This window comes from Mesoplodon densirostris, chromosome 3, assembly GCF_025265405.1.
Source record: "Mesoplodon densirostris isolate mMesDen1 chromosome 3, mMesDen1 primary haplotype, whole genome shotgun sequence".
Taxonomy (NCBI): domain Eukaryota; kingdom Metazoa; phylum Chordata; class Mammalia; order Artiodactyla; family Ziphiidae; genus Mesoplodon; species Mesoplodon densirostris.
In genome coordinates this window covers 123,570,245-123,583,395 of record NC_082663.1, presented here as the reverse complement: position 1 = coordinate 123,583,395, position 13,151 = coordinate 123,570,245, and the positions used below count along the sequence as shown (strand labels likewise).

Below are 13,151 nucleotides of genomic sequence, written 5' to 3'. Positions count from 1 at the left end.
AAGGATTCGTCAATATATGCAAATCAAACAATGTGATATACCATACTAACAAATTGAAGAAGAAAAACCATATGATCATCTCAATAAATGCAGAAAAAGCTTTTGAAAAAATTCAACACCCATTTATGACAAAAACTCTCCAGAAAGTGGCCAGAGAGGGAACCTACCTCAACATAATAAAGGCCATATACAACAAACCCACAGCAAACATCATTCTCAATGGTGAAAAATTGAAACCATTTCCTCTAAGATCAGGAACAAGACAAGGATATCCACTCTCACCACTGTCATTCAACATAGTTTTGGAAGTCCTAGCCACGGCAAACAGAGAAGAAAGAGAAATAAAAGGAAAACAAATTGGAAAAGAAGAAGTAAAACTGTCACTGTTTTCAGATGACATGATACTATACATAGAGAATCCTAAAGATGCCACCAGAAAACTACTAGAGCTAATCAATGAATTTGGTAAAGTTGCAGGGTACAAAATTAATGCACAGAAGTCTTTTGCATTCCTATACACTAACAAAGAAAGATCAGAAAGAGAAATTAAGGAAACACTCCCATTTACCATTGCAACAAAAAGAATAAAATACCTAGGAATAAACCTGCATAAGGAGGTAAAATACCTGCACTCAGAAAACTATAAGACACTGATGAAAGAAATCAAAGATGACATAAACAGATGGAGAGATATACCATTTTCTTGGATTGGAAGAAAAAATATTGTGAAAATGACTATACTACCCAAAGCAATCTACAGATTCAATGCAATCCCTATCAAATTACCAATGGCATTTTTTACAGAACTAGAACAAAAAATCTTAAAATTTGTATGGAGACACAAAAGACCCAAATAGCCAAAGCAGTCTTGAGGGAAAAAAACTGAGCTGGAGAAATCAGGCTCCCTGACTTCAGACTATACTACAAAGCTACAGTAATCAAGACAATATGGTACTGGCACAAAAACAGAAATATAGATCAATGGAACAGGATAGAAAGCCCACAGATAAACCCATGCACCTATGGTCAACTAATCTATGACAAAGGAGGCAAGTATATACAATGGAGAAAAGACAGTCTCTTCAATTAGTGGTGCTGGGAAAACTGGACAGCCACATGTAAAAGAATGAAATTAGAACACTCCTTATCACCATACAAAAAAATAAACTCCAAATGCATTAGAGACCTAAATGTAAGAGCAGACATTATAAAACTCTTAGAGGAATATGGAGGAAGAACACTCTTTGACATAAATCACAGCAAGATCTTTTTTGATCCACCTCCTAGAGTAATGGAAATAAAAACAAGAATAAACAAATGGGACCTAATGAAACTTAAAAGCTTTGTAAAGCAAAGAAAACTACAAACAAGATGAAAAGACAACCCTCAGAATGGGAGAAAATATTTGCAAACGAATCAACAGACAAAGGATTAATTTCCAAAATATATACACAGCTCATGCAGCTCAATATTAAAAAAACAAAGAACCCAATCCAAAAATGGGCAGAAGACTTAAATAAACATTTCTCCAGAGAAGACATACAGATGGCCAAGAAGCACATGAAAAGCTACTGAACATCACTAATTATTAGAGAAATGCAAATCAAAACTACAATGAGGTATCACCTCACACCAGTCAGAATAGGCATCATCAGAAAATCTACAAACAACAAATGCTGGAGAGGGTGTGGAGAAAAGGCAACCCTCTTGCACTGTTGGTGGGAATGTAAATTGATACAGCCACTCTGGAGATCAGTATGGAGATTCCTTAAAAAACTAAAAATAGAATTACCATATGACCCAGCAATCCCACTACTGGGCATATACCCAGAGAAAACCATAATTCAAAAAGACACATGCACCCCAATGTTCACTGCAGCACTATTTACAATAGCCAGGTCATGGAAGCAACCTAAATGTCCATCAACAGATGAATGGATAAAGAAGGTGTGGAACATATATACAATGGAATATTCCTCAGCCATAAAAAGGAACGAAATTGTGTCATTTGTAGAGATGTGGCTGGATCTAGAGACTGTCATACCGAGTGAAGTAAGTCAGAAAGAGAAAAACAAATATATATTAATGCATATATGTGGAACCTAGCAAAATGGTACAGATGAACCGGTTTGTAGGGCAGAAATTGAGACACAGATGTAGAGAACAAACGTATGGACACCAAGAGGGGAAAGTGGCTGGGGAGGGGGTATGAATTGGGAGATTGGGATTGACATGTATACACTGATGTGTATAAAATGGATAACTAAAAAGAACCTGCTGTATAAAAAAATAAATTAAATAAAATTCAAAAAATAAAAATTAAAGTGCTTAGCCCAGCACCTGAAGAACTCAGTGGAAGTTAGGAAATGCCATCATTATTACCAGTCACACCAGAGCAATCACACTATCATTGCTCTCCAGTTCTGTTAAGAGATAATGTAATGGTATATGCAAGACACTGGCACCTAAGACCAAAACAAAAGTCTGCAGTGGGCATTTAGTTTCCTTTTTTGAGAAATATTTATGGAGTGCCTACATTTTTGCCAGGTTCTGTGCCAGGTATATCATGATGAAAGTGACCGACACAGTTCCTACCTTCACAGAGCTTGCAGTCTAATGTTACAGAAACAGTTAAATAAGAAAGTATAATACAGTATTATTTGCACCACAGTAATGGAAAATAGGATCCTACGGAGCAAAGATAAGAGGCGCCTAATCTAGATATGGTGGGCTAGAAAGGCTTCCCATAAAAGGAACCTCTAGATTGGGACCTGAAGTATGTAATCAAAGCAGGTGAAGGCACAGTTCCAGGCACAGGGAACATTATGTACAAAACTGAAGAAGCAAGTGTATAACAGCATTGAAGAGCTAAAAGAAATGGGGTAGAGCTGAGGTTAAAAATGTAACGGGTGGGAGGGCAACAGAAGAGGCTAAGGACAGAAGCAGAGGTCATTCCACCAAGAGCTGTGATTCACGTTAAGGAGTGACATGGTCAGGCTCACATTTTAGAAATCTCACCATTTTTGCAGCAGGAAGAGGAGACCCAAAGGGGACAACACCAGGTATGGGTGGGAAGGACAGTTTCAGTTTCTTTGCAATAATCTAGAAAAGCAATGCCAGTGGGCTGGGTAGCATCAGTGGAGACGGGAAGAAATGGATGGATTCAAGATGGATGAAGGAAAAGAACCAATAGGACTTGGAGACTGGAGAAATGGTTAGGGAGAAAGAAGAGCCACTCAGGTTTTATTCTTCCCTGGGGAACTGGGCAACTGATGAATCTATTTACTGAGATAAGGAACACAAGGAGAGAAGAGGTTTGAGAACGTACACGATGAGTTCAGTGGAGCTTCCGCACAGTTGAAAGAATCCCAGAATACAAAATTAGAATAGCCAGGAGGCAAACTTTCCCACTCAGAATGATTCTTCCTCCCGGTCAACAGGAGCCAGTGCACATCTTGGTAGGTTCACTGCACCCCTGATGGTAGCCCGGCCTAATGACAAGAACAGCAGTGGAATACTAGATAGTTGTTGGATGACTAGAAGGAAAAACTGGAGCCTCTTTTATTGCCTGCTGTGTCGTCAGAATCAACTTGAACAATGGAGAGAACAGATCCCAATTGTTATTTGTCCATATGATGATCATGAAAAAACTAACACGGCTTCCTTGGTGGCGCAGTGGTTAAGAATCCGCCTGCCAATGCAGGGGACACGGGTTCGAGCCATGATCCGGGAAGATCCCACATGCCGTGGAACAACTAAGCCCATGTGCCACAACTACTGAGCCTGTGCTCTAGAGCCTGCGAGCCACAACTACTGAGCCTACGCACCACAACTACTGAAGCCTGTGCACCTAGTGCCCGTGCTCTGCAACAAGAGAAGCCACTGCAATGAGAAGCCCGCGCACTGCAAGAAAGAGTAGCCCCCAGTCGCCGCAACTAGAGAAAGCCCACAAGCGGCAACAAAGACCCCAACACAGCCAAAAATAAATAAATAAAACAAATAAATTTTTTAATGGAAAATTTTATTTAAAAAAAAAGAAAAACTAACAATAAGGAGAGGTCCCTCCCTTGCCTCCAAAGCAGATAGCATTTCAATCTGTCAAAGCAAATTAAAAATGGACCTGCCAACGCTTGTGAAGATTTCTTGCAAGAAATTCTGAACCTGAATCTGATCAAGCCTTAGAATCTGGTGTTTAGCTTGAACAAATTTACAGAAAATACAGGGGTAAGAAAAAAAATGTGTCAAAAACATCACAGAGATCACAGAGATGGATGAGCGAAACCCCGGAGTGCCAGACATTCGCCATGACAAATAACTTGGTTTCTTCAAACAAATAGATTGAAAAAGAAAAGAAAGAAAGAGGGAGTGAGAGAAAAAGGGAGCAAGGGAAAAGGAGGGAGGGAGGGAGAAATTAAAAGAGATTTAATATTTTTGCCACTTTGTCATATATGCCATATGCAATATTTTTCTAATTTTGAAAGAGAAAATAAATAGCAATAAAAGATAATGGATGGACCTCATTTGACTCTTGATTCAAACAAGAGTTTGACAACTTTAAAAAAATATTGTGAGGGCCTCCCTGGTGGCGCAGTGGTTGAGAGTCCGCCTGCCGATGCAGGGGATGCGGGTTCGTGCCCCGGTCTGGGAGGGTCCCATATGCCGTGGAGCGGCTGGGCCCGTGAGCCATGGCCGCTGGGCCTGCACATCCGGAGCCTGTGCTCCGCAACGGGAGAGGCCACAACAGTGAGAGGCCCGCATACCGCAAAAAGAAAAAAAAAAAAAAAAAATATTGTGAGAAAATCAAGGAAGTTTGAACACCAACTAGATATTAGAAGATATTCAAGAATTATTAATTTTGTATGTGATAATGGTATTGTTACGTATCTTAAAATTCATTTTATTTTAGAAACATATAGTATAGTGTTTGTGGATGAATGAAATGACTGACTTCTAAAATTTGTTTCAAAAGAATCCAGTGCAGACAGAGGAGAAAGTAGGTAGGAATATATATGAACCAAGATTAGTTTTGTAATGATCACTGTAATTTTTGGAGCTGGGTTTCTCTACATTTGGATGTGTTTGAAAATTTCCATACTAACATGTTTTAGCTGAGTTGCCAAGAAACGCAGTATTTGAGGAAAGCTAGAGCAAAGACCAAAGAAAAAGAGCAATAGTCAGCTATGATGCAGAGACTGAGCATCACCTCTACATTTCTGAAGAACTGTTTTCTGTGCATCGGACTGGCACTCTCTTCTATGCCCAGTCACTCCTCTCCATGGTTTGTGTTTGGAGGTGTTCCAAATGGAGCTCTGTGTGGCACATTCTCAGCTATTTCTATCTCTAATTCCTTTGGTAAGATCTAAACCTCCTTAGGCTATCAAAATCATTTGGTCTTCTCTTTCCAATTGTATACATACTTTTTTTTTTTTTTTTTTTTTTTGCGGTATGCGGGCCTCTCACTGTTGTGGCCTCTCCCGTTGTGGAGCACAGGCTCCGGACGCGCAGGCTCAGCGGCCATGGCTCACGGGCCCAGCTGCTCTGCGGCATGTGGGATCTTCCCAGACCGGGGCACGAACCTGTGTCCCCTCCATCGGCAGGTGGACTCTCAACCACTGCACCACCAGGGAAGCCCTACATACGTTTTTAATATATTGAGGTACTTGGGGGCAATCACAGAGATCTCCCCCTTTCTGCCTACATACTGACACTTCTCTTGCTGCCAAATTCATTCAGGATGCCAGAGACCTAGGAAGAAACAATTCAAGTCATCTCCTACAAGGAACTGGGCTCAGGTAATATACCTTGTTTGGCATGAAAGCGAAAATGGCATAATAGGATATTTTACTAACATGCTTATATCCCTGTTACGTTGAGCCCAACGGTCGGAGAACAGCATCTTAAAGAGATAAGAAAAAATGATACCCACTACCCCTTTCTTTTATCATCATCATCACCAACCAATATCTGCCCAAGCAGGGTCTAAACCAACTTCATGATGAAGCCTTATACTTAGATTATGCTATATATTTAAATTATAATTAAGAAGGCTCAAGTCTTAAGAACACTCCCTTTGGGATACAAAGTCACTGGATCCACAGTTATTAAAAGGTTTATGTATAAAAACCTCTGAAAAAAGTAACGCCATGCCTTGAAAATATTCTAAATAAAATGACAGAACAGAATTCTTACTGACGTCTTGATTATGGCATAGCGAGAGAACTTGAAAGCAGGAATGATTAAAGGAAGAGGAACAGAGAACATCTTAGATGGAAAAGACAGAAAAACATCACAGAAAGAGGAGAGGCAGGTGTGGTAAAGATCAGACCCTCACAGTTTGGACTTCATTGTTCTGTGGCTTCATTTTGAATGTGCCAACATCATATTTCCATGGACAATAAAAACTGAAGCTATCATTGGTAACTTTTGAGGAAACAGGAAAAAAAGAGCTAGAATCATTTCAAGATAGATGCTTTTCCACCTGTTTTCCTTTAAAAACACACCCTCTTATGGAAGCTTCTAAAATCAACTGGGTCATTTATTCACAATGGCCAGAACCACCATTTCTTCCCAATACAAGGTCATGCAGCTGAATTCTAAGTGAGAAATCATTTCCTGGGCTTCCCTGGTGGCTCAGTGGTTGAGAGTCCGCCTGCCGATGCAGGGAACACGGGTTCGTGCCCCAGTCCGGGAAGATCCCACATGCCGCGGAGCGGCTGGGCCCGTGAGCCATGGCCGCTGAGCCTGCACGTCCGGAGCCTGTGCTCCGCAACGGGAGAGGCCACGGCAGTGAGAGGCCCGCGTACCGCAAAAAAAAAAAAAAAAAAAAAAAAAAAGAAATCATTTCCTGATCTACTTTTCTCCAACACTCCATCTCAATCAACCACCCTGAAGATATATACTGTGCATATAAAGCAATTTAGAAACTTGTGTGGAAACAACCCTTTAAATTTAAGAAAACCAAGTAAAGAGAAAAAAGGTTAAAATGTACAAGCAGTAATCTGTTGAAAAGGCAATGAATTGGTGTCTCCGTAATTCACAGAACTCATACTTTATGTTTTTGGATCCTATGAATTAAACTCCCTATTTGTGGTCATGTTATCACAGTTCTATTAGAGGCAAATGCCTTTGAATCTGAATGGTTTCAGGCATTTGTCTGAAGTAACTCACTCATGAGTAGGATTAAGGAAATGTACTTAATTTTCTCCAACCAAGAGCAAGCTTCCCTAGGGCACTGGAAGAGGGCTAATAAGAGGTTCATTTATTTCCACGCACCTGTGATTTTGTTCCTAAGTGGTGTGAACGGCTATTGAGTTCAATATCAGGACTTCTCGTTTCCAAATTACTTAGATCTCATTTCATCTAGAGATAAATCAAGAAGGCATCCTCTGATGTTTATGATATTGCCTTCCATATAACACTTGGAGAGAAAACAGAGGTAATTATTTACCTAGTTGGGTGAGAAAGGTGGAAAAGTACCTTCTCGTTTTTTTTTAATTAAAATACTTTGTGAGGCAATCCTAGGACACATTTCTTTACTTCCTATATCACTCACATTTTTTCAGTTTCTGATAAGTGAATCATAATCCACAGTATCTCACATATTTTGGTGTGTAAGCAATGTAGACAAACACCTTTCTTGCTGCCCTTTTGAACACACACAAACATGGGTTGACTTTAATTGTTTGTAGTTCTGCAATAACGAAACACTCAGTCAAAACTGCCTGATGTTGACCATCAATTCTAGGTCCACATGAAGACTGAATGAGGCAAGAATCTAACCTGTTAATAACTGACAGATTTCCCAATTTCCCCTTGGAAAATCTGGAAGAAAATTAGGCAAACAGAGGAAGAAGGGGTCTTTCCCCATGACTGTCAACCACCATATGCAATGTATTAATTTCTTGCTGTTCATTTTTTACTGTGATCTGGATCCAGACAAAGTGACTCTGCATTATCCCTTGGTTATTAGAAGAGTCTTAATTGCTTGGAGTTAATTACTTGGACCTAAGAAGTTTGTCACTACATATCTATGTCTTTATCTACAGATATTTTTATAACATAGGAGGAAGTTGAGTTCCCCGGCAAAGAGCATCTTTTCTGTTAGTTGGTTGGTTGGTTGGTTTTTTTGAGGTTGGGGGAGGTGCTCACCAGAGACACACACTACCCCTTCGGATCTGGCTGGCAGGTGGTGGCTTTTGGGCTCCACACCCTCTGCAAAGAGAGCGGTGGCTTGGTGCTCACAGTTGGTTGATTGGCAGGGCTCGGAGCATCTTTGCATACAAGCAACTCCCTGCTTTAGAGCACCTCCTGTAGTTTTGTCCCATTAACCTGAGCACAACAGCTTGATGAATTTGGTTATAGAGGCACAGTTGGCAGCTTCTAATTAAATAATTATGCCTAAGCAGCTGCACGGAAGCTGTCATGCACCTTAGAAAGACAGCAGCCAGTTTTATTGATCTTAAGACAGAGGAAGAGTTAACACTTAGCTCTGGTTGTTTGTTAGGTACAAAGGGCAAGTATATCATATGCAGTATATGTGCTGTGCAATATGAAGCTGCTGTACATTTGTGCTAGCCTGTCCATAGAGTGATGGAGAGCAAACCTTGGCAACCTCTCAGCAACCCAACAAAGAAAGAAGTGATTATATGATCAGAGAACAGAGTCTGTTGAGAGCAATCTAAAAAGGACATAGTGTTATATGGATGAATCTCTGATGAACACAGAAATGTCACTGAGCTAGTAGGCAAATACGCTCAGATTCTGGGTATCATTTAGATGAGCAAGTGATTAGAATCAAGTGTAGTCTTTTTGAGGGGCTATGCTTGGTAGGTTTTCTTTTATTTGACTGAAGCTTCTTAAGAGGCTGTTTTCAAATATTAGAAATTGGAGAACAAGGTAAATATCACACACCTAGATTTAAACTCTATGATGCATTTTTTTCCCCAAAAGTTAGAAGATATTTATTCTACAGAATCACAGATAATGTCACACTCCTTTGTAGAAAACTAAAAAGCTAAAGCCTTATCTCTATACTAGTGGAAAATTCACCAGAAGGAAGAAAGCAGAATCTGGCAACTAAGTTCCACCATAGAGGAAGGTACAGATTACAGATAAAGGCCATAGGTAGGGATATTGGACCAAATAATGCTCGTTCCAGAACGCTACTGAACTGCTGGCTGATTTCATTTTTCTACACAGGCTGTTCTTTCTATACAATCCATTTGTCTTCACTTCCAAAAACCAAATGTGTGATAACCCAGTAGAGAGCAACTCGGCTTCCCACAGGCCTTGTCACCAAGGTTCCCAGCACCATCTCCAAAGGAATAAACACAACTGTAGGCAAAAACCAGTCCAGGAAATTCAGTCGTATCTTTATGTGTAAAGACATTTAGATATTTTAATCCTCAAAATTTATGGATTTGCCTTAAAATAAGAATAGAGAAAAACTGGAAACATATTTCTTATGGAATTCACTTCACCCAACTCCCAGACCTGTTGAAAATCAGCAGTTCATCAAGCACTAAACTTTACAGATTGATTGATTGTTCTCCTTTCGGAGATCAATGGCTTATATTTAGAATAATGCCATTTCTTAAAACAAGGCATTCTGTACAGTCATTTAAACAAATGGACTGACCTCTAACAAACTCTTACTTTAAAGGCACAATTTAAAGGTACAATTGTTTCCTTTCTTTTTTCCCTTCTGGTTTCCTTTTATGTCAGTGATTCCATCACCTCAGCTATCTGAAGATGACTGCATGTGACTGACAATTCTCAAGGATTCATTCCTTTTAGATGACTCCTAAATGAAGCTCAACTTAATTAAGTCTGCACTGCAACTCATATCTCAGTACAAATTGCTAAGGAATCAAATCACAAAACTGTAAAGCCTAGAAAAGCAAATTTCAGACTTGGGGTGGGGGGGAAGGGGGTCTTTCGTCAGTCTATGCTGCCATCTAGCCAAGATCAAGTCATTCAGTGCAACATCCATTTGTGTTTTCAACGCCCCCATGAAAGCCAGTCTTCAGCAACCAGCTTAAGAGACCCCAAAGTTAGATAAAAGAATAGAGAGCAGCACTTCAGCCACTCTGAGTCTATCAACCTCCTGTGGACCAACAGCTAAATTCTAATGTTCTTATGTTCACAATTCAATATCTGACAGAGACATACATGCCTGTTTTCATTCCACATATTACCTATACCAATATCATTTGCATCTTGTGATTTTTGAGGCCTTTAAATATTCTGTGATTCTTTAAATATTTAAATATTTTTAAATATTTAAATAAATATTTATATAAATATTATAAAATAAATATTTTATAAATATCCTGTGACTGGAAAAACAAACGTTGTCTTAGGTAAGACATGAAAGCTGACTATAACCTCTAATCTTCTAGCTGTACCTCAAGGGTTAAAAAAAAGAACCAAACTAGTATTCCTCAGACATAGACTGAACATGCAGACATATATTTCTGTTAAGAGGATCCATACACATGAAAAAACAAAAAGAACCCGTGGTACTTACGATAGAAGACGTACTCAGTGTAACTTGACCAGATCTTGTCATCTGTGTATTGGTTGACGAAAGATGCTGTCACTGAGGAGTTACAGGCCACCATGTGGAATCCACATTCTGACAACATATCAAAAGCCCTTTCCAGATGCCTGAATTTGAGATAAAATCTGGAGGTGTATCTTTCTGGGGCTCTGTCAGGGTCTCTGCTCTCATTCAAAGTTTCTCCAAAGACCTCCTTTGCCAAGGAAATCCTTCCACAAACCAAAATCCGGGGAACTCTCCGAAACTTGGCATCTGCCTGCCCCTCTCTGCCCATGGTGCAGGACCCCCTGTAACCCACAGTAATAAAACCCCACTTGCGGTCAGCAGGGAGTAGCGAGGAAGGGGGGCATATTCTCGTGTCACTTCCTTGGGAGGCATCTTCAAAGTCACTATGGCAGAATTCATCTGGGCTTTGCTTGATTTCATCAGGGGTCAGGAGTTTGACCAAGTCTGGGAGCTGGAAGTACTCAGCTTCCCTTTTCAGTCTTCCCCTTTCTGGAAAGTGATCAGGCAGGACCACCTGCCTGTCCCTGAGATAGTCCAGAATATAACGGAACAAGAATCCATCTCTGTCAATGAAAAACCTTCCCTTGGAGTCCTTGGCTAGATCGTTAGCTGTGTCTCTCTTTGGGGAAAACATTTTCCACAGGAGGGAATGAGGGATGCTTATTAATGTGGAATGACGAGTGAAATAAACTTGACCCCCAACATTCAGCTCCACAACCTCAGGGAAGGAGTTGGGAACCGCAGCCCCTTGTTCTCGAGGATAATAACGACTACAGTTTCCACTCAGAGCCATTGTCCCTTTCTTCTTCTTCTTCTTCTATTTTGATGTGAAGGTGCAGTTCAATGGAGTCAGAGCCTGATCTTTTGCACCAACTTCTAAGGGAGGGAGAGGATGCTAACTTGTTAAAAAACGGCCTTCTCTTACCTAGTTTTTTCCCCAAGAAAGCAAAATTTCAAAGACTCCACAGGTGAAGTGATGCTGCAAAAGTAGTTTAAACCCTGGCAGGTGGTAAGCTATTACTTCACGGAATATAATCAACTCATCTGCATCCAATCTTCCCCCAAGCTCAGTAGGCAAGGCAGGCCAGGTCCCCAGTTAGTGAGAGGTCTGTGTGAAGGAAAAGAGAGAAAATTATTTCCTCAAACCCAGCATGAGTCAGAAAAAAAGAGACCACTGGAGAGAGAAGAGGGAAGGAGAGAAGCAGGAAGGGAGGAAGGGAGGGAGGGAGGGAGGGAGAGATTATTTTACATAAGCAGCCCTGGAACTACTGATTTCAGCCATTCTTCAACTAAATAGTAGCTTCTCTCAAGCTATTTTGTGTCTACATATTTATCCATATTCCTCTGTCTCCAGCATTTAGTATTAAAAACATTTCTATTTGATTTCTGCATTAAAAAGGAATATGCAATTTTCAACTTCTAAAAGGGGATTTTTTTTTTCTGGCTGGCCAGGAAAAGTAATAAGCCTCGGAACTTACCTTAGTAAGTGCTGGAAACAGTTCTTGCGCAGAAATACCCATTTGCAAAGCAGTCGGAATCCACAACCACACAGAGTCTGGAGCTTGTCAAATCCCAAAGAGGTAAAGGACAGAGGTATCAATGAAAAGTGCCAGAGAGATGTGCTCTTAGAAAATAATCATATATATGTGTGTGTGTGTGTGTATCTATCTATCTATCTATCTATCTATCTATAAAGATTTATATAAATGTATATTTGTGTATATATATGTATATATTCACTTCCAATCTCAAGTTAAAACAAGTCACAAAAAAGTTAAACCGTGACGAGAGGTTGGATTGAAGAAGCAAAGCAGAGAAAAATATTCATCCAAAGCTTCTCCAGGAAAAAAAAAAAAAAAATCAAACCTTTGGAAAGAATCCTTAAAACAGAAGAGAGTTGCAAGAGGTACTGGGACTTAGAAGCTTTTCAGAAAGCCCAGAAGCAGAAAGAAAGACAGATGTGCCCTGCTAGGGTCCCAGGTAGCCACCCCACCTGCCGGCAAGGGCAAGAGGGCTCCCATGTTCCCAGCCAAGTGGGAGCCTTCGGCCGCCGCGGCGCCGAAATGACGGCGGGGGGCTCGGGCTCGGGCTTCTCCGGCGGCGGAGCTGGGTGGTTCCACAGTTCCCAGTGCAGTTCGGATGCTGTTGTTTCAGCAGTGCAGGCAAGAAACCATCCAGGGAAATGACTATTACATCATCTTAAAGGAATATGGCTTGGAGAAAGCGGAGGCAGCTCCGAGTCACGTCCGCCTCGCTGACAGGTCGCCAGGACTGCGCGGGTACGCCGCGCTCCGGCCGTGGGCACGCGACTCCTGGGCGCTCCGGGCTCGGGGCGGGGACGCAGCGCTGCGCAGCCACGCCCCCCTCCCCGTCCTGTCCGGAAGTCTGGAGTTTCCAAGGGCCTTTGCTTTGCCCTTTCCTCCTGTTTTCAGACCTCCACCGCCACTACCATCCCCCAGAAACAAGCCCCCAACCCAGTGGTGAGACGAACACAGCGGTTTTTCATTTAAAAAAATCAACAAACATGTCCGTCGCACGTACACTGAATTTCTGCGGAAGGGCAAATTGCCCCTCTAAAGCTTGT

At 41.1% G+C, this 13,151-nt stretch overlaps 1 protein-coding gene across 1 annotated transcript in view; it reads right to left on the bottom strand.

Moving 5' to 3' along the window:
- Positions 1-12,750, bottom strand: part of KCTD16 (potassium channel tetramerization domain containing 16) — a 298,172-nt gene extending 285,422 nt beyond the window's left edge. Inside the window, exons 1-2 of the mRNA XM_060093567.1 lie at positions 12,046-12,750; positions 10,529-11,675 (exon numbers count right to left, since the gene is read on the bottom strand). Coding sequence (XP_059949550.1) covers positions 10,529-11,360 — 832 coding nt within the window. The 5' untranslated portion in view covers positions 11,361-11,675; positions 12,046-12,750. The remainder of the gene's footprint in view (positions 1-10,528; positions 11,676-12,045) is intronic.
- Between the last annotated feature and the right edge of the window lie 401 nt (positions 12,751-13,151).